Source organism: Colletotrichum jinshuiense, chromosome 3, assembly GCF_051148585.1.
Source record: "Colletotrichum jinshuiense chromosome 3, complete sequence".
Taxonomy (NCBI): Eukaryota; Fungi; Ascomycota; class Sordariomycetes; order Glomerellales; family Glomerellaceae; genus Colletotrichum; species Colletotrichum jinshuiense.
Genome location: NC_139310.1, coordinates 3,244,760 through 3,269,643, shown reverse-complemented (window position 1 = coordinate 3,269,643; position 24,884 = coordinate 3,244,760). Strand labels below are relative to the sequence as shown.

General features: G+C 53.8%; 7 protein-coding genes across 7 annotated transcripts; 3 read left to right on the top strand and 4 right to left on the bottom strand.

The window, feature by feature from the left end:
- Positions 1-558: 558 nt before the first annotated feature.
- EsH8_III_000919 (zinc finger MYND domain-containing protein) lies at positions 559-2,442 on the bottom strand (the record flags this gene model as incomplete). Its single annotated transcript, XM_083262644.1, has 1 exon — positions 559-2,442. One exon carries the CDS (start codon positions 2,440-2,442, stop codon positions 559-561), a length of 1,884 nt encoding a protein of 627 aa, XP_083123131.1.
- Positions 2,443-8,255: 5,813 nt separating this feature from the next.
- Positions 8,256-9,092, bottom strand: EsH8_III_000918 (PIG-Y family protein; the record flags this gene model as incomplete). The annotated part of the gene is made up of 1 exon (XM_083262643.1): positions 8,256-9,092. One exon carries the CDS (start codon positions 9,090-9,092, stop codon positions 8,256-8,258), a length of 837 nt encoding a protein of 278 aa, XP_083123130.1.
- Positions 9,093-10,463: 1,371 nt separating this feature from the next.
- EsH8_III_000917 (Zn(2+) transporter ZRG17) lies at positions 10,464-11,746 on the top strand (the record flags this gene model as incomplete). The annotated part of the gene is made up of 2 exons (XM_083262642.1): positions 10,464-10,559; positions 10,643-11,746. 2 exons carry the CDS (start codon positions 10,464-10,466, stop codon positions 11,744-11,746), a joined length of 1,200 nt encoding a protein of 399 aa, XP_083123129.1.
- Positions 11,747-12,137: 391 nt separating this feature from the next.
- On the bottom strand, positions 12,138-15,006 carry EsH8_III_000916 (dynamin-related GTPase MGM1; the record flags this gene model as incomplete). Its single annotated transcript, XM_083262641.1, has 3 exons — positions 12,138-12,577; positions 12,628-14,652; positions 14,709-15,006. The coding sequence occupies 3 exons, from the start codon at positions 15,004-15,006 to the stop codon at positions 12,138-12,140; spliced, it is 2,763 nt and encodes a 920-aa protein (XP_083123128.1).
- A 1,084-nt stretch (positions 15,007-16,090) lies between these two features.
- EsH8_III_000915 (glutamine amidotransferase subunit DUG3) lies at positions 16,091-17,671 on the top strand (the record flags this gene model as incomplete). The annotated part of the gene is made up of 4 exons (XM_083262640.1): positions 16,091-16,105; positions 16,155-16,250; positions 16,320-17,064; positions 17,121-17,671. 4 exons carry the CDS (start codon positions 16,091-16,093, stop codon positions 17,669-17,671), a joined length of 1,407 nt encoding a protein of 468 aa, XP_083123127.1.
- A 2,029-nt stretch (positions 17,672-19,700) lies between these two features.
- EsH8_III_000914 (cystinosin-like protein ERS1) lies at positions 19,701-20,605 on the top strand (the record flags this gene model as incomplete). Its single annotated transcript, XM_083262639.1, has 2 exons — positions 19,701-19,854; positions 19,920-20,605. 2 exons carry the CDS (start codon positions 19,701-19,703, stop codon positions 20,603-20,605), a joined length of 840 nt encoding a protein of 279 aa, XP_083123126.1.
- Positions 20,606-21,304: 699 nt separating this feature from the next.
- Positions 21,305-23,618, bottom strand: EsH8_III_000913 (citrin domain-containing protein; the record flags this gene model as incomplete). The annotated part of the gene is made up of 3 exons (XM_083262638.1): positions 21,305-22,039; positions 22,124-23,314; positions 23,430-23,618. 3 exons carry the CDS (start codon positions 23,616-23,618, stop codon positions 21,305-21,307), a joined length of 2,115 nt encoding a protein of 704 aa, XP_083123125.1.
- Positions 23,619-24,884: the final 1,266 nt, after the last annotated feature.

The window sequence follows — 24,884 nt, the reverse complement described above, 5'->3', positions numbered from 1 at the left end:
GATCCAAGACAAGAAGGTAGCCCTCATACTGCCAAAAGAGTATAAGGAGCATATCCATTGCAGGACTCGAGGCATTTGTTAACAAGCAGATACGTGCTGTATCGGCCACGGTCGGCCAAACCTGTGCGTTGCTCGCCACGATCGCGAGCCGTGTGGAGGTGGGCCGGCATTCACAAGCCGGAGCTTGCTCATGCAACCTTCGCTGTCTAGTCGTCGAGGAAACACATGTATTAAAAGACACTTGCAGTGCCGTGACCTCGACTTTGACAGTTGCCTCATAAAGGACATGTGAAGTAAAGAAATAGGCTGATGATATATCGTCCTGGAATAAAGGGAAGTCGTGCCGTCACCATAAATAGCAAGCACCCAATGCCGAACCTTGAATATGCTGCTGAAAGACCAGTGGTATCGAGGGAAACGCCATGCATTTGAAAAAAACGCTTTGCTGTGCAATGCAATGCCACCCGTGGGGGCGAAGAATCCGTATTATAAACATTACGCCTAATCAGACGTGTTTCGGGTACAGTCGAACATGCTGATATGTTGAGTAGTTCGACTTCACTGGGTTGCCGCAACGCACCAGTGTCGATGGAAAGCCCACGCGCTCTTTTGGCATTCCTTGCTGCAGTATTTGGTACGCCGGCAGCGCCGGCATTTGGCAAACTGTCGAGTGAATTCTTCCCATTTGCCGCACTGGTAGTAGGCGCACTGTCGGATACCTCCGCGGGTATCGTCCTTTCGGCACAAATTCCTCATGACAACGCCAGCCCAATACTGCATGTCTGTACTGTGGTGCCGAACTGTGAACTTCTCCACAAGGGGGAAAATGTTGAAGTCGTTGGGTAGCAAATACTCTTCCTCCAGCTCTTCGTCTTCGCCTTGGTCCGTTACGACGTTGTCGCCATCCAAATAGCGAAGCTCCTTGCCGATCTTCAGTCTGGGGACCAAGTGGCTCTTTTGGAAGTAGGATCGCAGGCCGCAGTACTTAGAGACATACGCAAGCAGCTGAAGGGACATCAAGACGTCCTCCTCGCGCGGCATGGCAGCAAGCATCTGGGCGTTGGGGACAAACTGCCGATCAAGCAAGTATCGAGGGACGCTGGCGTTCGGGATGGCTGGTTGCGGTGGAGTAACCATGGTAGGACGGTTCGGCGACAGGCCAATAGGTGGCACAGGCGCGGGAGTTGTGGCAGCGGCATTGCTAGTCTCAACGGGGCCACGGTGCGTGATGTTGAAGGCTCCAGTGTCCTGCGTCTCCGATACGGTAGGAGTGTTCAGGTCCATCGTGGCGGAGCCAGCAAGCATGCTATCGCCTTCCTCCATGGTTATGTCCTGGATGTTGACGGCGGGCTGTATTTCAGTGCCAGTTCCCGACATTTCGGCATCAGGAGACTCGTCAGAGGGTGCATCATCACCGACCAAATCGTCCGAGTCCACAGTCGAGTTCTGGTGTCGGATGGACGGTCGGCGACGGGATCGACTAGCCTGCGCAAGGCCCGAGGTAGGTCGGACTGTAGGAGAGCGCATTTGAGGAGGCGGGAGGGGGGTTGTGGGAGAGGATGGCTGTGAGGTTAGGTTCGCGTTGCCAAACGGCGTCATCGATGCAAGACGGTCGACGTCGCGCACGGGTCGAACGAAACCCTCCATGGTTTCCGTAGGAGGTACGGCGGGCGCCAGAGGCTGCACGACCTGACGGGAAGGAGATGCAACGGCATGGCGAGCTTCCGCGGCACGGTAGTGATGGTGGTGGTGATGGTGATGGTGACGGTGGGCGGGGAAAGCAGGCCGCTCGGCGGAGGTTGCGAGAGGGTATTGGGGTGGAGTGGATGTGGACTCAGTGGTCTGTTGATCGACTGCAGAGCTCGACGAGGAGGAACCAGCATAGGTCGCAGAAACGTCGATGGAAGGGGGAGGCGCCTGACGCCGGGACGCTCTCTGGTCGACCTCGACGCGGCTAGATCTGTTGGTGAAGGACGGGGCCTTGTGGACGCTACGATGCTCGTGGCTCCTGTGGCGATGATGATGGTCCTTGCTCTTGTCATCCGACTTGTCTCTGCACTTCTCAGTGACCTTGATGTAGTTGTCAAGGATGGTAGCGATGACGGGGACCATATCGGCCTCGACAACTCGCGTGCGGACGTTCTCGGTGCCCCTGACACCAATGTTGACGACGCACTGGAAGGCCAAATTCCATTTCCACATATCCATCATGTCCTTGCTGCGGCCGCGTTTCAGAATGCAAACCAAGCGCTCGATGCCGCCATCGACGGTGAGGATGTCGCGGATGCGAGCCGATGAGGTGGTGAGATAGGCAAGATGGTTAAGCGAGTTAATGAGAGGAAGGGTGGATGTACAATCGAGGGCTCGTCGGTCGTAAAGGGCGGTCGTGATGCCGACCGACGCCTTGTTGACGTTGGGAATGCTGAAGTTGACTTCTCTCATCTTGAATAGCGGTCAAGATGACGAGGGATGTCGAGTTATGGAAAATATCGAATGGGGCCAGGCAGTGCAGCCGTGGGAGGGTCCTTTATTAAAATAGCCCTTCCAGCTTGGATGGCCCCTTTGACGGGGTTAGGTAAAGTCTTTGTTGTATCGGCCTCGATGGATGGAGGAGATGCACCTGAAGTGTGCAAATGAGAGAAGAGGGAGAGAGAGTCGAGGTTTGGGGTTTGCTCGACGGTGGCGATGTTATGTGCAAGTGTGAGTGAGAATTGTTTTGTATTGGATCGGATCGTGCGTGAGCGGACTCGTCTTGATTCGATGCTAGCTGCGTGCCGCGCGAGGGGTTGAGGGTGTGACCGAGGAGGTAGCAAGGCTCTTCGAAGAGGTCGTAACGAAACTAATCGGGTGATTTAATGGAACAAATGGACGGTGGTGATGGTCGTGGTTTTGAGTAGAGGGAGCGTAGAAGGGGGAAGAGTGTGAGGCAGACAACAAGCGTGGAGGGCGAAGGGTGATTGATGGTTTGGTTGTGTTTCAGGACCGACACCCGGAAGCGTGGGTCGGAGTGCGGTGAAATGGCAGTAGCAGCGTCAGCCAAAGCCAAAGCCAGAGTCTGAGCCGAGAGACAGACTGATGGAAACGGGCGCCGTTGAGTGTACGCAAGCGATCTGGCATGCAAGGACAGTAAGGCAAGCGGGCGGACGCTGACGCACTGGTTAGGAGAGGGGGAGGATGGGGAAACAATGACGGGAGGTTGGGAAGAGAAGAGGAGAAGAAGAAGAATAGGAGAGGAGAAGCAGACGATGAGGAAGATGGATGCATCAGGTCCGCACGTACGCGAGATTTGTGCAGTGGTGGCAGCCCAGCAGCCAGCAGCCAGCAGAAATAGCAGTAGCGCCAGCGGGTGAGGAAAGTACAACGGGGTGCACGCCAACACGGCGGCGCGCACACACAAACACAGGGTGCCTAGCACATGAGGAGATACACACAGTCCCGGGCAGCACACCTACCTCACCATCAGCGGTGATGGGAGGCGGCGCGCAAGGAGCAAGAGGCGCTGGAAGGAGGCGAGGGAAGAGCACCGGGGCCTGGCCTGATCTGAACCGCTACCGCTCCACGCCCAACGCCCGGTCGGGGGCAGGGTGGGTGTGAATAATGAGTGGAGGGTGGTGGATTTTACTGGGCGGGACCAACCATCTCACGCTGCAGCCCGAGCCTAACGGCATGTCCAATCAGGGTTTGGGATGAGAGGCTGGTCATTTTAATACCTTTATTCCTTTACGGATGCACACGGCAGTAATTTATTTATTTATTCCACCATTATTTTATTTATTTATTTTATTTCCCGAGGGCAAGCGCGGCGAGTCTTACAAGCAGGACTTGAACACACCTTCCTTTCTTTCATTCCTTGTCATCACTCATGCCGGGAACAAAGACCGACGGCGTCATAATGTAATCTGACGAGAATATCGACACACCAGGCATTATTTGTGGCATCAAGAGGTGAGGTACGCAGACGCGAGCAATACTGGACCACCGGCGACTTGCCAAATGCCGGGCTGATAATCAAAATATTGCCGCATGCAGATAGACGCTGCTCAGAAAAGACATCAACAAGAAAGAATGAGCACCATCTCAGCTTCCCTGTTATGCCCCCAATCCTCTCTCTCACACTTTCTCTATACATTATTGGCAGTAAAAGCAAGGATGAATATTCCTGGCCAGAGTAATCGTGCACGGAGCACAGAGCATCTCGAGAGAGTAAGGGAAAGAGAGGGAGAAAAAAAAAAAGGTACCGCATCGGGGAAAGCCATCAGGTAACCGGCCACGCCGCTCCGCCCAAGTTCACACCCGCCACTCGGCCGCATTAGGCCATGCTTGGCCTGGCATAGGCAGTTTTCTCCAAAAAAAAAAAAAATCGCATGTCCATCTCCTGTTCTAGTTCCCGTCCTCTCCCTTCACCGTCTTTTAACCCTCTCTTTTCCAGGTGTTTGGAACGCCTTCTTCAGGCACCTTGCCATTTCCTTTGTACCCATGAAAACACTCGGGGTTCCTTGTTGAATGGCTAAGCCACTGCGGCTGCTCCTAGCGTCGCCTTGCCGCGTCCCGATTCTTGTGCCGTCGATTTGGGTCATTCATTCATCTCGCTTTTGTTCCGACGATGCAGGGTGTTGTTGCTCTTGCAGGCACCATTGCAGGCACCATCATCTATCTCTACGCATACAGCCCCACTGGGGTGATGGGCCGTAACTTTGTAAGCAGTCTGTGCCTGCTTCGGGGCATTGCATAGATGCCGTCTGCAGCAAGGGACTTGGCAGAGGTAGGGTCAAGACACGGCCTGACCAGAACAACTCAAAACAGAGTACGGAGTAGAGCAAAGTGGTAATTCAGAGTGACATGCGAGATTGGCAACCAATACATGAATGCTCATGTATTGCATATGTCGAGAGATTTTCCTAGTGGCCTTTGGCTCAGATCCCGTGCCCATGCTACGTAAGATACCCATAGCCATAGCCGTAGTCATAGCCTGTGGCCCCCTTAGGCGAGTTTACAAACTTCCGAACCATGCGGTCGCTAAACCGGCGGCCTTACGTCAAGACCACCGCAGTTCTTGCGGAGGCTGGGTGAAGTCGATTTGTTGGAGAAGTCTGTTGTAGGGAGGGGGAAGCTGGCATATTCGACGACCGTTCGCGCTACTTGTTGCTGGTCCGGTTTGATGTTGGCGGCCTACTCTATCCTTGTCTCTAAATCATTGGACTGATCGAGGCACCGTGCAACACCGCTACGTGCTACGTAGGACCAGGAACTCACTTGGCAGCCTTTGCCTACTATACAAATGTAACTAGTAGACCATTGCATGGTGAAGAAAGCAGTCCATACTTGGCAGAGGCGGACGGCCCGGGTCTCGTGCCCCGACTGTAATTTGGGCCTCATGAGTGGGATGCAAGGATGCTCCCGTCTTCTCGGCCTCACATGGAGTTCGGAATACGCATTCCAGCATTGCAGCAATCCAGTTTATTTTGTTGAACGGGACGCTTTCCACACCGCCTGCTATCATCATAACCATCGTTGCCATTTTATGCTCCCTTGTTTCGGCACTTCTCTCCGTTCGCAGGAGAGTGATTCGAGATGGAATGTAACCAAGTCTTCAGCAATCGTCAGCGCCCCTCGTCGCGCTTGTCCCGGATCCAAACGGCCTTTTATCTTTATTTTTGGGTTTACATTCCTCGATTGGCCCCGTCTTTCGTAGTGGGCGTCGAGCCGTGTCTCTCAGGTCCTCTTTCCTCTTGCCTCTTGCCTCTTGCCTGCGCCGGCGCCCGCGCCTCAGCCGTCCCGAAAAAGCTGTGAGGTCATGTTGTGTCGGAGGGAGCACCGCACGGGCTTACACGTAGGAGGGCATGCATACATACGGGTAGTAACTCGGGGCACAGGCATGTATCAATCTCCATTGCGCAGGACAGGGGGAAGAGGCGAACCCGGCGGACCCGCTCCGCTCAGCCCATTCCTTCCCCTTCCCCTTCAACTTCCAGTTCCATTTCCATTTCCTGTGAGAATCGGTACGTATCTCTCCCGTCTTGGGTAATATTTTGTGTGTCTTTCTCTGCCAAAGATAAAGCCCCTCCCCCAAAGACCGCTCTCTCCACCTTAGCCGTCCGTCCGCCTTGGTCACACCAATCTCTCCTTGGCGGAATCTCTCCGAAGCATCGAGACATGCACTCTGTAGGCCTGGACCACACATCTAAACAATGTCCAATGCCTGTCCAATAGATGCCAGCACAGACGCAACCGACCGACCATCCATTCATTGACTGACTGCACTGAGTATTTGGCTTCTCCAATCTTTACCGAGACATTGCTTTGCCTCCTCGATGGCCGCGATTGAAGGACGTTAGACGCCTTGCCGCTGGTGCTGGTGCAGACGCTGGCGCTGGGCTGCTGCATGCATAATCCTTCTTCTGCTGATTTTATCCTATTGCCACAAGAGTCCTAACCGTCGTCAGCTCTGGCGGCTGGCCAGCCCACTAGGAGCCTTTGGAAAGGAGTTGCAGACTTGCATTTACCAAACGTTTGCCGCCCGAGGCATTTTCAACTCTGTCAAACCCCTGCTTAAAAATTGCCCATACGCAAGGCCAGAGATGCAAATGGCGCACGAGCTTCGTTTTCCCACCAACAGGTAACGGGGGCTGGGCCTTTGCTGATTGGCCGTGCGGGCGCGCCCTTTTCCTTGCCGCCTCTGCCATCTCAATTCTCAACAGCGCTTAAAAGCAGAGATCCAAACCCGTTCGTTCCCTTCTGTTTACTATGCATGCACACTAGGTACCGTACTACTCAGTACCCCTCCACCTGGTGGGGCCTTAGCCGGGTGCCAATACCGCCGCCAAGACTCCATATACGCTCTACAAATCTCTCTAGGGTCTGAGTCCTGAACTCCTCCCCTCCTTCACTCCCCTACCCTTCGTGTTTTCTTCTCAGCTCGTCCCCTTCATTATCCTCCTCCACGGACCTGGCTGCAATCAATGGGGAAATGGGAGGGCGCTGGTGGAGATGGTTGCCATCTGTGTCTGTGACTGCTCACGGACTCACCCCCAAGGTTGTCCATCCAGGTGCATCGTGATGCGTCTGACATTGGTCCGGTGCGCTGGCAGCTGGGCTAGTAGCTCATCACATATCATGCACGTACTCGGCCCACATCATTCGCAGAGAGCCGTCAAGCTCTAGTCGAAAATGTCTCGCCTTTCCGCCGATCCAGCTTGGCTCCAGAGGGTCGCTGCTTGGTATCCTTGGACTTGCTTCTGTACCACCGACATGATTGTTTCAGATGTATGTCTCAACATGGACTCACTGCGATGGTCAGCCTCCAGTCAAATTTTTTTTTTCAATTTCTTTCAATTTTTTCATTTCACCCCTACTATGACGAGAAAAAAAATCTCCCCATCGCACGCTGTCGCAAGGGTTGGATGTAGGCTACTGGGTCTTGGCCATCCATCAACACGTGCGCTGCCTACCGAACAAGCTCTATTGACTTTGCCTGATCTTGTGTGTCCGTGTTGGTGCATGTGAATTAGTGTGTCAAATACGTCTTCCTCTCTGCCACAGGCAGCCAACCAACTCGCCAGTAACTGTCCCGAGACCCAACCAACTCCCCACCACCGAGATCTTGCAAGATGCGGTCCGTGGACCCTTGTTCTCCGCCCAGAGGCTGGCAAGCGTGCAAGCCCATCCATTACGCGCAGACAGTGGATCCTCTCAGCTCGCTTCCAGCCTTCCTACACGTGTGTGGTGTACCCGCTATTCGACCAGAATGTCTGCCTGTCGGAGAACTGCAGAATGACAACCAGGTCGAGCAAGCAAGCCGTTGAAGGCGTAAACGGTAAACCTGGCTTTCACAGTGGTATCATGCTCCCAGCTTTCCAGAACTATCATTTTGATATTCTCGATGCTTTTTGAAGTTTCGTACACACCGTCCGCCTGCTGGGGTCAGGTAGCTATCAACTGCGCTTGTGTTTCTACAGCCCAGTACTGACGTCGGCTTAACGGCGGTCAGAAAGCCGCGTGCCCCTACGTATCGGACTATTTGCGAACCAAGCAAGATCCCTATGCCGATACACACTTTGAGGATATCAAGCCCGCCCGCCCGCCCGCCCGCCTTTTAGTCGTGTAGAATAGACGCCAGGCCCTTGTTCCTAGCAATGCCGGCGATACGAGTAGAGCCCCCTTTGGTCACAACCATCTTCAGTCATTGGCTGTGGCAAGGGATTTTGTATGTGTGTGAAAGACAACAAATCGATCAGACGCGAACAGTTGTGTCATTCTTATTCCCCGCTGATTTTAGCATGGCGAAAATACTTCATGCCTACCCATGCCACGGCAACCCAAACCCAGGCCATGATGCAGGTAAGGATCATGAGAGCCGGATAGTATCCCACAATGGGCAGTGTCGGGTCGTCCTCGAGCTCAGGAGGAGCGTATGGTGTTGTTCCAACATCCCATGCCCAACTCCACATCCCCAGAACCGAACCCATGCCCACGACAAACACAATCCACGTAACGATCAGAACGACCCAGCCCCACCACTCTGTGTCCGAGTAGTCCCATTCTGCATCGTTGTGCGGTAGCGGGGTGCTTGATAGCCCGCTATAAGAAAGAGGCGACTTTGCCTGTAGTATAGACCGCCGTCTGGCCCGGTTGGCGAAGTATGAATCGGAGCCCGAAGATAGTGACAGGTCTGGCCGGAGGGGGGACGGTATATGATTCGGAATATGCAGGACGTCGTCTTCGTCGGTGGATGTGTAGGATATCGTTGGGCTCGTAATAACTGGCTCCGTCTCGTGGGATTGCGAAGGACTTGGAGAGGATATGGAGGATTCTACGAGGCTCGACCTGCTCGCATACCCATCCATCGAAGGACGAGGCGTCAAGTCGGAGATGTTGAGCCCGAGAGAGTCGTGCTCAAGCGCAGTACGCGATTGAGGCACCGCGCCCTCCATTTCTCTCGAGATGCTGTGCGACGTGTCGATGGTGAGCTGCTTTGCTTCCCTGCGCTCTCGCTGCGCACCCCTCCCTAGTAAGGCCACCTTCCTAAGGGAACCCTTTCTCCTTCTTGACTTCTGCTGCTGCTGCTGCTGCTGCTGCTGCGAGATGGTCGACATGGATGTCGGGGCGGAGCGCGATGCCTCTTCGTCAGCTCCTTGGTGTGGTTGCCTCCCGTCTGACAAGGACCGCATGAAGGGGAGTTTTGAGAGAAAGTTTGCGCCGGAAGAAGTGCGTCGGTGAGAGTTTGGTGGCGGTGGTGGTTGCTGATGCTGGTGTTGTGACAGTGGTTGTAGTGACGCTGTGTTCATCGCATTCATGGGTGTCTCGGCGCCATTGTCGCGACCAGCCGCCGTCCCGTCCATTGCGCCTACAGGCACGTCGAACTGCGATAATCCCTTATCGTAACAGCTGGTCCCGTCGGGGAGTGGGCCGCGTTGGTAGGGATGGGTGGGGGAGCAGGTCAGAGACTTGAGACCGTGTTTGAGCTGTCCGTGGGCTAGAGCATGCCTGCCCCGCGCACACAGATGCACAATATCGTTCTGGTTGAAGAAGCCAGACTGAATATTCTGGAATATAGCTTGCAGTTTGGAAGGCTTCCTGGCTGAAATTTAGGCAGTGGGTCGAAATCAGATGTGCTAACTGGAAGGGGGTAAAAGATGTAGGACCCTGCATTGTGACGTGGGCCGCTGGCTGATTCGTGGTAAAGTCAATGTCGCTTCCCGTCAATCGATACCTTTCAGTGTGGAAGGCTGCCACGGAAAGTGGGTGGAGGCGGTTTAGTGCACCCTGGTATGTACCCCCAACCGTCATTTCTCCTGGATAGGAGCATACACCTGCCAGAGTTCGGTATAATCCATGCACTTAGACGGACCAACTCTATTACCCGTACAAAATGTCACTTTGTGGGGGACGGAACCTGGAGACAGATCTCCGTCCCTTCTTTGGCTGGACTGACCTGACTGGAATTCTGATTTTCTTGCCCTGAGGCGTTGTTGATGTTTGCACGTCTCGTCCCATCCCATCCTTGTGTGTATTTGTCTTGCAAACCGTATGCGACACACGCTCCCTCGCACTCCCTCGCTCTTTTTCTCTCTCTCATAATGAATGCTGGCGATTGCCAGTCACCACTGCCATTGACCCTGTTGTCGACTCAGCCTGTCACTTCTTGCCGCCGGTGAATGCTGCCTAGGCAAAAGTCCATGGATTCCAGCCCTGTAGGCTTATCCTCCACCCCTCTAAGACGACCTACCACCCCACCGAGCCCCGAAAACGGTAACGGCAGCGGCGATAACAAACCAGCCCATGCCGTCCCCTCACACTTTCAACGCGGCTTTCCATCTATAAACATCGCCGGTTACGAAATCGAGGATAACGGCCACGACCCTAGCACCGCCAGCCCCCCCCGCTTAGCATCGACACCCCAAGGCTCTAGTCTTTTGGCTCCTGCCAGCCTGAAACCCGGCTTGCTTCGTCCAGACGCAGCAGTCATGGCCGAAGACGACCTTCACTCTGCTGGGGGCTCGACTACCCCGAGCCCGTTCAACTTTCAGACACAGGTCATCTCGACCTCGCCTGTCAAGTCGGTATGTCCAAAGACACTACAGTCATACGCGTGTCCTTCTTATTCTCAAGTCGTCAATTGCCCGCTGACAATGGCACCTTACAGAACATCGGCCAGCGCCGCGGGCATCGATATAAACACAGTTCCATTTCTACCCAGCATCAAATATTCCAAGAGCCGCCGCAGCGACCGCCTCCAGTCCTACCCGCCTCCCTCCCTGTGCCTACAGTTCGAGAGGCATGGAAGAGCATGTCCCGTGACCAGCGTGTCAGGCTCTACTGGAGCTTGTGCCATTTGACTGTTGCGTCCTGGCTTTTCTTCATTTCCGAAGGCTCCCTTGCCATGATGGCGTTGTCCCACCTCGTCTTCTTCGATGCTGGTAGTGCCGCGGTCTGCGTCGCCGTTGATGTTCTCGGCAACTTCGAAGTTTGGCGTCGCAGCAGTATCCGTCATCCCTTCGGTCTCGAGAGAGCTGAGGTTCTTGCCGGGTTTGCCATGTCCATCTTCCTCTTGTTCGGCGGATTCGATCTTGTGTCGCACAACCTTAAACATTGGCTGGAGACCAAGGGTGGACATGAGCCACACCACGAACATGTTCACGAACGCGTTTCTGCAGGGGAGGTGGATTGGGCAGCTTTCGCAGCGATCACAAGCACAGCCATCTCTGCATATGGCCTCAAGAACCACGCACGCATTGCTAGAATCATGCGGGTATCATGGTTGGCTAGTCTGCCCACCCATTTCTCTAACGTCTTCCATTTTTTGACCGTGTTCTTCTCGAGCCTCTTACTTCTGCTGCCACTGCTCTCTATCAAGAGCTACATATGGCTCGACCGTACGCTCTGCGCCGCTATTGCTGCCTCGATGTTTTTGTTTGGTGCCAAGCTTGCCATGGCCCAAGCCATGATGCTCCTAATGTCATATGGCGGCATTGGGGGCAACGAAGGCGTATCATCTGTGGTGCGAGAAATTGAGGCGGAGCCTGGCGTTACACGGATTGAGGATGCGCAGTTCTGGCAGGTGCACTATGGACTGTGCATGGCCAATCTCAAGATCTGTGTCGCCAAAGGATGTGACGAGGGCACCATTAGCAAGCTGCGCACCCGGATATCTACCCTGATTCAGAACAGACTTGGTGAGGGTTATGGTCGCGGTTCAAGCCTCAGATGGGAGGTCACCCTGCAGACGAGCGTTGAAGCAACCATCTGATCCGATGATGCAAGGTTGACCCGAAAGGCGTAGGGCAAGTGTTGGCGATTTGTTAGTTGGCAATAAAGTCGGCATCTCAACGAGAGGTATTGTTTGTTTACATGCATGCCAAGATCATTGGACAAAAGGATCAAGAGTGAGAGAAGTCTATTCCTTCAAGGGGCCAAGTCGAGGAGGGTATCCTTGTTATATACCACTTTATACAGAAATACTGCAGATAAATTTGTAAATAGAACGAAGCCTGCCCTATGCCGTCCATACGACGAACCAAGGCCACGGCGGGACATTTTCTTTCAACACCACAACTCCTTTTGCACCCAGGTCATAACGCGTTACAAGTCCAAGGTAGAACGGGCCCCCAGTGCTACCGCAACATGGAAGTTGCGTTCCTTTAGAACAAACCCCAGCGTCCCCGCTGCTTCTCGTCCTTGTTGGCCCTGCCACCCTTCAACCGCTCCCGCTCGCGACCCTCAAGCTGTCTCAAACTTTCCATCTTCTCGAGAACCAACTCAAGTAGCTCCTTGCGGCGGATGACTTCTAGGTGTCTTCTGATCTTGGGATCTTCCTTAGCAAACCTCTCGATTTGTTCATCAGTCAGATGTCTTCCCAGCCGAAGGTCAAGTTCTCGCGGGAAGTTGTAATAGAACTCCGAAAGGAGCTCAACGTTGAGGAATAGCACAGCTGTCGAGGCGAGCTTCGTAGCTGCGGCATCAAGGAAAACCTCGGGGCAATAGTACTTATTCTTGAGGTTGGCGCATTGCTTAGATTTGACGGCCATCAATCGCATCTTGATGATATCAGCGCGGTCTCTGAGGAATACGGCCTCACGTCCTGATGACTTGTCAGTGATGAAGATTGAAGAGTAAACCTGCGAAACTTACCTCTGGCGAGGAGCGACACGCTGAAGCCACCGGCACCGCTACGACCATCTCCTTCAACCACGACGTCTCCCTTGCGAGCGCGATCAATGAAGTTCATAACTTCTCGCAACTTTCTTCGGCCCCCAACAGTGTCTTCGATGCCCTTCAGGGCGCCCTCACAGTCTTGCAGCTCCTTTTTCAAGACGACGGCCGAGTGATCCCGACCTTGGTTCCATTCCCTCTCGTCAATATCGATTTCAAACTTGTAAGGCTTAATGCAGTTCTCAACCTGGTCGCTAGTGCTGTAAAATCTCTCGTTCAGAATTGTTGAGGCGGCTTCCTTGATGACTTCTCGAGCAACCGGGTGACCGTTGAAAGTCGAGTGTTTGATCAAGTTATCAATGTGTGCATGAATGGCCGAAGCAACGACAGTTGTGGCCACTCTTCCAACTCCAAGCTTCGTCAGTGAAGATGTTGAGGCATCAAGTTGCCGGTGCCAGTACAAAGAGTTGGGGTCGGCTTTGGGAAGCTCGGCCAAGCTGTCTGGCTCTGGACGGGCAGGAGACAGGTCATGAATGGGTTTGTTCCAATACCGAGCTGCTAAAAGGTCAAGGACTTTCTGGTCAAGCTCTTGTTTGAGAAGTTGGTGCATTTGAGGGCGGCCAAATTCTTCGGTGAACTGCTTGAAAGAGTGCTTGAAGCCATCCAAGCTTTCCGCCAAGTAGGACTCGGCGGATAGGGGGCGATCATTGTACTGCACCTTGAACTCATAAGTCGCCTCCTCGAGCTCCTGTCTGATGGCATCGCTAGTACTTTGCAGGCTAGCAGACATTGTTTGTTCGAGAACAGTCATGAGCTTCTTGCGCAGGTTGATCGTTCCGACGTTGACATCTGCTCCCTCGCCGAACTCGAGCGGGTGTGCCGAGAAAAAGGCGTTTTCGTTCTTCGTAATGGCAGACATAATGCTGCCAGACCTCTTGAATAGACCGCTCGCTTGCGGGACCCTAGAAACGACCCCCACGTATCCAAGCCTGAGAGGATATTGTTTATCGTTCAAAATAGCCGCACCGCGAGAAGCATCCACCAAGTCCATCTTGGTCACTACTCCAATGGTCCGTTCGCCTCTAGGATCCACACGGCGACTGGCACGCAAGGCCGTTGAATTGGCCAAGTCAACGTCGGCAGCAGAGATGGCTAGGATGACGTTGGGAGGCTGGATATACTTGTCGCAAAGCTCTGAAATTTTCTGCTTCAACTCGAGCGGCTGACCTTGTCCTACTACTTGAATGTATCCGGGAAGATCAATGAGAGACAGGTCGGGGACGTTGGGTGAAAAGATAGTCAGGTGGATGGGATCGTCCGATACGCACTGAGTGTCCGGAACAGCCAGATTAAGCTCAGTCAATGTTCTCTGGATGGACGAAAAGTCCGTGATTCGTCGGAGACCCAGGTCCGGGAACTCGCCATACTCTGCGTCGGACTCGGGGGTGTTGACAAGTGTCAGTTCTATGGGCCGGCGCGTGACCATGTTTGTTCCCTTGGGCAAAAATTCGTGACCAACGAGAGCTTCGAGAACAGAGCTTTTACCCGACGACTGAGATCCAATCACAACAATCGATGGAAGCGTCAGAGTGCTCGATTGGCCGACTTGCTGAAGCATGCTCCGGATTTCGATCATCTTTTTGGTTAGGACCATCATTTGGTCGTCCTTGGCCACCTCATCTGGGTCTCGCGGATCGTCCTCAGAAGATTGGTCATATCCATACGCAGCAGCTGAGCCTGCAGCGACGACAGCAGCTCCAGCTCGACTTTGCTTGGGCGGTTCTCCTCCAGGGCCTTCAGGCCCGCCTCCGCCAGTCCCAATATCTTCGTGAATGCGCAAGACCTTTTGAAGCCACTCAGGAGTCTCGAATTGTTCCTTTGTGTTTTCCCACCCACGTCTCGTTTGATCTGCTATGTCCTTTGCGCCTCCCAAAATGGTCGATGCCGTCTCTGAAACACCGTCTGCTGTCCTGGTGACGAGATCCCAGGCGTTGTTGGTTATCACTGAAAACGACATTGTCAGTCGGCAGCTGTTGAGGATTTAGGAAGGACACACATACGGTTGGCTTGATACTGAACCCAGGCGAGCGTTCCAACAGCCAGACCACCGAACATTGCAGGGATTCTAGCAAATTTGACAACCAGCTTTGGTAGGAACCGGGCGAAAGATGCATTCCGCACGATGACGGCATTGTGGAAGGCATTGCCCGGAAACCACATGCGCCTTTGGGTGGCCCGCACGGCGGCATCAGCTCGCTGAAGTCCGCCTGCGGGAAATCGATGGAAATGCCGTACGGCTTGGACAGGGGCGCGTCGCGTCATGGGCGAAAGCCCTGCGGCGAGAAGGCGTCCGCTCATGCTGCCGGCGAAGCAGAGGACGCGTTTGATGATATGCGGTGATGGTTTCTTCGCATGCGAGATGTGAAATCCAAAGAATAAGCCAGCGAACTGAACGCTCCGGCTCGAAGAGTGTTGTTGCCTCCCAGGTTTCTAGTCTGGCGGGGAAACGTGGACATCAGAAATCCGTTGAGATGTCACGAACAGGAGTGGCGTGGATCGACCAGAGCAGCGGGTTCTCGCGAGTTGCATGAAGAGCCCATTTGCAGTAGTGGGGACCACGTTGACGTACCTGTCCCGAAATGGTACAGAAGGCACCTCAGGCTTTAGCTCTGCTCTCCGTGGCTCTAAATGCTGCCTTGCAATTGCCTGCCGGTCTCCGAGTTGTCTCAGGGGGTACCAGCGGGTCCCGCCCTTCGCTGCTCCCCAGAATTTGTTTTGGTGCATATATTAGTCTAGCCCTCAGCTACTACCCATATATTCCGTTATCGCACTTGTCGCACCCCTATAAGACGATATAACGGCCTCCACAGCTCTGCCATCCCTCCCAAGACGCGCTGGATCGCCAGTCGCATCTTTTGGATTAACCAAGTCATCCCAGCAGCCGTGCGTATCCATACCAAGGTCAAATGACTCACTACAATTCTTTGCTTCTCCATCTCCAAGCCCCAGAACCGATCAAGCCGCCCTGAGCAATCTAGGTTGAAGGCGCCATCGCCCATTACTCGTAATTGCAGTTCCTTTTTTTGCCAGCACGGACGCTTAGCTGCCGCGCGCCCAGGTCAGCCGGCCGGGCTTATATGCTGCACGCCGTATCTGTACTCCGTACTCCGTGCTCCAAGGTATCAATAATATCCCTATCAACTTGCGCCACCGCCCTGGGGTTTCTGATCGCGCCATAGCTCGTCAAACAGATAATATCTGGCCAACACTTCCTCCAGCTCCCTTGTGCAAAGCACCCTTACACGGAATGCTGCTTCGTGTCGACACATTCTCCCCAACGCTGTACAAATAGCTACCTCTGTCAGCTGCCATTCGCACCACCCATTCGCTCCGCATCTCTATGGTCGACTTCGTCTAAGTTACCGGTCGCAACGCTATCATCATGTGCCGGTTTTTGGTAGGTTAAATATACTGGGCTTGCCCGGATAGATGCTGACTGCTCCAAGGTGTACCGGGGAAGCGACGAGATCCTCCTCTCCAAGCTTATTCTCGACCCAACTCACTCCATATTAAAGCAATCTTTTGATTCAAGGCTCAGATTGGTAGGCACCCTAATATGTGCTCTTCAACACTGGACACAACCCTCTGATACTTGCCGCTTTGTCGAACAGGACACTCGAAGAGGCCAGAACAATGCAGATGGCTTCGGCATCGGCTTCTACACCGATCCCAAACTGGGTCACGCCCCTTGCCTTTTTACTTCGACGATTCCCGCCTGGAACTGCACCAATCTCCAACGCATCGCCTCTAAGACAGCTTCCCAGCTTATTTTCGCTCATGTCAGAGCAACGACCGAGGGCTCGCTCAGCGAAGACAACTGTCATCCGTTTTGCCACGGAAGTCTGATGTGGATGCACAACGGTGGCCTAGGGGGTTGGAAATACATCAAGAGAAGGCTAGGACAGAGACTAGCCGACAAGTGGTATCTAGGAGTTCAAGGTGGTACGGACAGCGAATGGGCCTTTGCCCTGTTCCTCGATACCCTCGAAAGGATGGGCCACGACCCGAGCTCGCAACCCGCCAATGGATTTGGACCTACAGTACTGAGGAAGGCCATGCTGAAAACCATTGCCACCATCAATGAGCTAATCGATGACATCCCGGAGAGCACAATCCAGTCGGAGAATGTTGACACCCGAAGCTTGCTCAACTTTGCCGTTACGGACGGCAAGAGTGTCATCTGCACACGATACATAAGCAGCGCAACAGATGAAGCGGCAAGCCTATACTACTCGTCTGGAACTGAATGGGGAACAAGAACGTCAGCTGTGAGCGACCGGCATTATCAAATGGAACGTCAGGACAAAGGCGCGGACATTGTTCTCGTCGCAAGCGAGCCCCTGACATTTGAGAGAGGTATATCCGTTGAGCCCCCTATCACGACCCTGCAATGCATACTAATCATTGAGCAGAGAACTGGGTGAATGTACCCACCAACTCAATTTTGACCATTCACAATCAAACTGTCATGGTTCATCCGATCATTGACAAGTACTATGACCGAAGTCCTTACCACGCCAGATCAAGCGCCTTCGTTCAGACGAAGGGCTTGATGGCAAATGAAAAGATTTCCTCGCTACTCAGCCAAGCAGCGACACCCTTGCCAAATCCCGAGACATCGAAGAAAAGCCTTACGCCAACGATTCCTTTTGGTGTCTCTCGCAGCCATACACCTGAACCTGCATTTGCCAGCAAGTCACGTCCACCCAGCCAGCTTCACGAGGTGTCAACGCCAGCAGACTCGAGGTCAATTATGACCATTTCCAGCGCGCAAACCAACTCATCACGGCCTCCAGTGCAGGGGAACATCAAGGTGAAACGGGCCGCTCCAGAGCAGGTCTCTCCCAACCACGCCGACAGTGACACGGATTCGTTGGCTCCGGGGGGCCAAACTCAAGGCAGGGCCGATTTCGGTCATCCTAACAAGCTGTCGAGATTCTTTCCTGAATTGACCTTGACGTAGGCCATGGAAGTTAGAATCCACATGCCTTCAAGGAGTGCTCAGAATGCTGTGTTTCTGGGGACGATGCTGGCTTGTTACCCTTTGGACAGTGCTCCAACCTAATACATTTGTATTATATTATTCTACCGGGGTGCCGTAGGGCATGTGAGCGGGCGTTTATGTCAACACTAGAAATACTGGGAAATGGATGTCAATAAAGAGTCAATAGCTCGGGTTGTTATAGGTTCTGGTAGAATTCATGGTCCGATGGACTTTGCCGCATGACGCTTTGTAAGAGCAGCACCTGTTCTCTCTTCCACCAAGCTGTAACCCCAGACAAAACTGACAAGCCAAGGTGGTAGTTCGTCGTCCAATTTGACGTGACCTGTATCTTCGCCTCCGACCTCCGCGAACCCCAAATGGAGTACCTCCGGATTTGCTCCACATGGTTGGGTTCCCCCATATTCAGTCCAACCCCTTTGGTAGCCGAGCACGCCATCCCGTTGAGCTCCAGTCGAGTTACTTTATCCGACACCAAGATGCTGATTGATTGAGTTCGGTTCCCTTCGCAGCAACGCGAGTTGTGCGCTGAGGCGAGACGATGATTGCATGAACTTGAATGGACGTTACACTCGTCACCGAAACTCTGCTTCGCGGAGATCAATGTCCGCCAAAGAAAGACATTCTTTTCTTGACCTTGTGTCGCCGGTATCATCGTTCCCCTTGCCGGAGTCTAAAGTGTAAAAAGAACTTTGGCGACAACCCTCCGCGGGTTTGAAGTGTAGGCAGAGGAACACCCGCAGAGCCACCAACAGGTGATTCAAGCTGAATATCTGTATTGGCGATCAATATCCACTCATTCGGTTCATCGGATCGCTCTCTGTTTGACCATCCCCCTCATCTGCATAGCGGCACACAGTTATGCAGGTCTGCTCCTGATATACCCAGCTAACACATAATATTCGTCACAACACCCATTTGTATACTTCCCCCTCGCGTCCTGCGGCATTCGCGTGCAGCTCGCCTGCGAGCCGGGCTACCATGCCGACGCTGACGCAGGGGCCAGTGTGGTTGCTGAGATCGTCATTGAGTGGTGACAAGCCGCATTTCAATTATAGACACGACACTCCGCAGCTGGAGGGGTTTCGTTGATGGATGCCAAGGCAGCTTAGCCTACAGGAGCATTGCGAGGGTTAAAATGTATGCTCACTGGTCTGAGGACACCATACAATACAAGGCCTACGACTACCGATAAGAGAATCGAGTTCACTAGGAGGCGGTGGCCAAGCCAAGACTGACCATTACGGTATCAGAGTCGTTCCGTGAAATCATCAATAAGCAGATGTCATTACACCCCACAAACAACCCAGATAGCCACCCATTTTCTCAAGGCGGAGGCATGGCTCGGGCGAGGGGTATACGAGCATCAAGAACGCTTCATTTTCCATCTTTAAGCATCGTGCCCTACCTATCCTACATCGGAAAGTTGAGCATTCATTTAGGTCAGACCAGGAAGGTGACCCTGGATTCGGGCTGTACACATCATCACTCAGGACACTGGAAGGTACTGACAATGGCGACATCACACTCCGTGGTGACAACACTCTGTGTATTCCACATATACTCCACTGAAAGACACAGTCTTCGGTGGAGCAAATGAGCACTGAAATGAGCTTGTCTCGGCCTTGATCCGCCTATCACGGCAACCTTGTTACCGGCCACCTGGTCATGGCCGTCGCTGCTTTTGGCGCGGCTATGGTCGGGAGACGTCAGTAACAGCTGTGTAGTGGGGCCGACGACCTCGGCGCCCATTGCGATTACGCTAACCCGCATCTGGATGCAGGTCCCATGTCGCAATTGCTCGCGCGACATTCCATTCGTATTTGCGACCTTCTCGTTCTGCATCCTATTCCCACCACTCCCACCGATACAATCCAGGACCTGTAGGTTAGCTGGCTGACCAAAGGGTTTCGCGAGAAGGATAGCGACTCAACAGCAACAACAGCTACCAGAGATCAACTACGTCTGGGAGTCCATTTCAAGCTTCAACATGGCGTTCGAACTCCTCCCCTTCCTGTCCGCCGTCTTCGGCTGGATCTATTTCTTCTGCTGGTCTGGCTCGTTTTATCCACAGCCTCTCCTCAACTATCACAGGAAAACTACAGCCGGCACTACAGTTGACTTCCCGTTGATCAACTGTCTGGGTGAGTTACATATCCTATACTTAGGGGTTATGCGCGAGCGCTGACACGGGCTGTTCTCATCCCAGGCTTCCTCGCCTACTTCGTCTCCAACGCCGCCTTTTATTACTCCCCCGTAATCCGCTCCCAGTACGCCGCTCGTAACCACGGCCTTACCCCGACTGTCGCCTTCAACGACATTACCTTTGCTGCCCACGCCCTTCTCCTTTCCTGCATCACCACAAGCCAATACCTGCCCAAGCTTTGGGGCTTCGCCCCCGCCTCGGGCACCAAGCCCAGCCGTTTCATCACGGGTATCGCCTTCGGTTGTGTCGTTGGTGTGGCAGTTGTGGGCCTCATTGTCGCCAGCGCCGCCCCGGGTGACAGTGACCCGCGCACAAGTTGGTGCGCCCTCGACGTCGTATATGCCATTTCATACGTCAAGCTCGTCATTACCCTCATCAAGTACACCCCGCAGGTCATCACGAACTACCGCAACAGGTCCACCAAGGGCTGGTCAATCTGGCAGATCCTGCTCGACTTCTCTGGCGGTCTCTTGTCCGTTGCGCAACAGGCCATCGACTCGTACTTGCAGCACGACTGGTCTGGTATCACGGGCAACCCGGTGAAGTTCGCCCTGGGGAACGTTTCCATGGTGTACGATCTTGTGTTCATGACCCAGCACTACATCCTCTACCGCGGGTCTGATGGCAAGGCTGACGAGAGAGACTCACTTCTCCGAGGGGATGACGAGGAGCACCAGAGACTAGACTAGACTTGCGATGTAGTGTCTTTGTACATCATGAGGTGTCATTCTGTCTAACTTGAAGTGTACTCTGTGCCGTATTCATCAAGTTTTGATAAAGCTTTTGCCAGTAAAGGTTATGAACTCAATAGGCTCGCAAACGTGGCACCAGGTCTATGAACAACAATGTGATTACTCCACACATATCGAGACACAGACAAAATAGTCTAAACACGTCCCTTGAGAAGTATAGGATTCTACCCTACTGTAGCACCCCCTCGTCTCCGGCCGTGGTATGCAGATGTGCAGTAGATCCCAAATGGATACACGACTATACCAGCCACTTGCAACTTGCAACAAAACCGCAGCCTTTTTCAAAACAAGACCGTAGCATGGCAAGAAAATAAAGGCAGAAAGAATAAGATGAAGACGAAGAAGAAGAAAGTGCCTCAAGTCCCTTTGTATGCCTGCCCCTGAACGCCGTCGGGGGGATATGCAGTCTCTCGCCTTAGTCGTAAAGATGCATCACCCAACTTTTTTTCTTATCCGCTCTAGAGTGAGTTTCGTCTCTGTCTTGGGTGTGTTGCTCTAGAACCTTTTTGCTCCCCAACCGTATATGCAATTCTTTCGATTTGTGACTTTGATTCTTGTTTTTCTTTTTTATCCAGATGCGGCATCTCTGCTTTTCTGGCCATTCAATCTTTTAACTGGATGTGATGGCTACCCCTTTCATGAAGAGCTGTTTCCGTTGGACTGCATGAAGGCGGGCAGCTTCTTCCAGGTCTCCTGGCTGGGAAGCTTGACCTTGCCAAAGTCCTCGTCAATGTCCAAGATGATCTTCAGAGCGTTGCGGCTACGGGCATAGGGGCTGGTGTCGAGCTTCTCCCTGAGGGTAGAGACGGCATCGCCGACGCCGGTGTGGACCTTGGCGTTCTCCGGCTTGCCGGGATACGGGAGAACGTTCTGCAGAACTTCGTACGCGGCAAGAGTGAAACCGAACTGGGGAGAAGAACGGAAGATTCTTGCAGGACCGCCCTTGAAGAAGGCACGGAAACCCTCTTCCTGCCAGATCGTCTTGGCAGCGTGACGGAGACCAGTGTAGGTCGCCTCTCCCTTACGAGCCTCGACCTGGAGACGAGTCTTGATGACGTCGCATGGCGTCGTCAGGTACGCAGCGGGCATACCAGCGATGGCACCAGCGGTGAGCAGCTGGAGAACACCAAGCTTCTTGGTGGGCGATTCACCGAAAAGGTCCTTCTTCAAATGGCTGTAGGTGGGGAAGTAGATGGCCGAGAAGGGCACGTCACGCAGCAGGCAGGCAGATGCACCCTTGTAGAGACCAACGAGACCCAGGTTGCGCACAATCCACATGGCAGACCTCTTCGGAGCTCCATCAACTGTCTTGGCGACCTCACCCTGAACCTGGAGACGAATCTTGACGATTTCGAGGGGGTTGGTGAAGACCTGAAATGAACAATGTTAGCATGACCATTCTTACGTGTATTCACTTCACCCGTGCGGCGGCCATGAATTAGGGGGCAAACTCACAACTTGGCAACCACCAGCAGCACCTCCGGCAAGGATCTCATGGCCATACCAGATCTTGCCTTCTTTGTTGGTGAAGTGGCCACGCACGATATCATTCACCGTCAGCTTGATTGCCTTCTCAGGCGCAACACCAACAAGCTGAGGAAGTACACCCGAGTAGAGACCTCGCAAGCCTTCGTTCCTCCACACCTTCTGGAAGCAGTCGATCGAGTTCTTATACAATCTCTCTCCCGGCCTGTGGCCTCTCTGGTTTTGCAATCGCGTCTTGACAAGGTCAATGGGGTAAACCATAAAGGCACCAAAGGCACCAGCCAAACTACCCAGCGCGAAGTTGTACGATGACTCGAGGACGCGGGTGAGAACAGCCTTCGACGCCGTGGTGCCCTTGGCAAGAGCTCGCGAAGCAGCATCATCCATCTCGTGGAGGGCGTTTCTCCACGACGGGTCGAGCACCTTGGCGAAATCGCCGAGACCGAGGCGGCCTGAGGGCTCGTCGAGGCTGGCGAAATGGAAGAGAATGTCGGCCTCCATGGGTGTGAAGAGCGAGAACCGAGTGATCTTGGCGGCCTGGTTGAGGAATTCAGTCCTGGTAATCTTGCCATCGGGGCTCTTGGCGCAGGCCCGGCGCACAATGAGCTCAACCAGGTCAATCTCCTTAATCATGTTCTGGAACGCGCGCACGTTGGCGTACGAGACCTTGCTTCCGAGCGAGATGTTGCAAAGAGTGGATAGGTTCTCAAGCAAGTGGTCCGAAAGCTTGTGCTTGGAAGTCTCGCGAATGATGCGCTCGAAGTCCTCCGGATCAATGAAGCCGTCGCCGTCATTGTCGAAGAGCTGGAAGGCCTGACGAATGCGCTCACCTTGCAAGCCGCGCAGCATCTGAGAGAATTGGGGATAGTCCATGTGGTGGCGCTTCTTCTTGCTGCCAATGTACAGCTTAGCCCACTCACACTCCCAATCGAAGGGGATGCTGTCGGGTCCTTTGTTGAGCTCATAAAGCTTTCGGAAGTCCTCGTATTTGACATTTCCGGTTCTGTCAACGTCGAAAAGGCGGAAGGCGATCTCGTACTCGGCATCTGGCTTCAACAATAGGTTTTCGAAAGCGGCCCACTCGGAGAGAGTGATCTTTCCTGTGCCTTTGCGGTCGGCGACGCCAAACAGGATTCCATACTGTTCCCGCTTGATTTTGTGCTGCAGGATGGGTTAAAGAGTCAGCCAAGTTGTCGTGTGATTCGTCGGAACGATATCGGAGCTAGCTTGTACTCCTGGGCCGAGGAGCAAAAATGGAAAATTCTGTCGGACTTACGTAGTCTTCATCCTCGGGCGCAACGGCCTTGGTGAACTCGTCGGGTCCCATGAAAAGCTCTCCTGATGCCTCATCCTTGACGGCATTGGCGATGAACCTGGCCTTGGTCTGCGCAGACAGCTGGACGGGTTCCTCAGCGCCAAGGAGGCTCTCCTTGACGGCCTCCTTGACGGCCGCTGCTTTGCTCATCTTGGGCGGTTTCGGCTTGGGGGAAGAAGTTGGAGGTAATTGGAGCGCGGGCGCACAGGGGAAATCGTCCGAGAGCTGGATTCCTGGACCCTTTGGAGAAGAGGAGGTGCTGGTGAGGTGACTGTGGCCCTGTGGGTTGTGGGTTGAGTGGGTGCTACCGCGCGACGGAGGCTGGTGCGGACGCGATAAGATTGTCCTCTAGCCGACGTGGGCCTGGGGGTAATTGTCGCTCTCCAGTCTTTGGTCGTGCTATTACGATATGAATACAGGGGACTGGACAAACAAGGACGTGAAGAAGGGAAGAAGAAGTTTAGGGCGAACTTGAAAGGGGGGCAAGGTCAACGAGGAGTCGGAGGCTGGCTCGTCTGGGGAAGTTCGTCACACACTCATAGGCACATACATGAAAGCTTCCTGACTGCAGCCGGGTGGCTTTTGGTTGCACGCAGCAAAATGCAGAATGCAAAGAATGGTCAGAGGTCTCAGGTCAGGGGTGCCTAGGACGGGGTCGGGACAGAGACAGAGACAAGAGACAGACAGAAACAGCGGGATGGCCTGAGTCAATTCCTGAGCTGAGCCGTTTTTCGGAATAGCCAGCCTCTGGCGTAATTTTTATTTTATTTTTCCTCCCCTAGCTCCACGCGGGAGTCAGGAACAGGCGCCGGACCATTGTTGGTCCTCTCCTTGCCCCCTGCAAGATCCCCGATACTGGCCGCGATAAGCAATTGTCGCCCGATTGTGACCCAGGACAGCTGGACCTGGCTGAGAGTGCCACATGCACATGCGCACACACATGCGCACCACATACCGCTTCTGCAACGTCCTCGTGCTGCTGGGAGGATCGCTGGCGCGGTCGGGTTACGGTACTTGTGCAAACTGCAGCCTCAAACTCTGCCGATCTCTAGTTTTCTTCCTTCTCTCTTTACTCTTCATCCTCTGGAGCCCATGGGGCATCAGCCCTTCAGCCATGCATCCTGGTTCCTTCGGCATAGCTCACAGGCAGAGCTGTGCGTTCATCCAAGGGGGCCACTGGGCTCTACAAGCACAATTGGGAATTAGCCATGTCAGGGCCTTTTCTTTCGCCCCTGCGGCTCGCGCAACAAGCACTCATTGGAGAGAGCCTGGGCATGCGTTTGCAATCTGCCTTAAAACATCATTCGGACGCGACCGGGACTTTTGGCGCAAGTGACGGGGACCAGGGTCGGTGCTCCACACAAATCCTGTGTCCGTTCCTCCGACCGTTCTCGATTCGTGCGCATAAACTTCGGA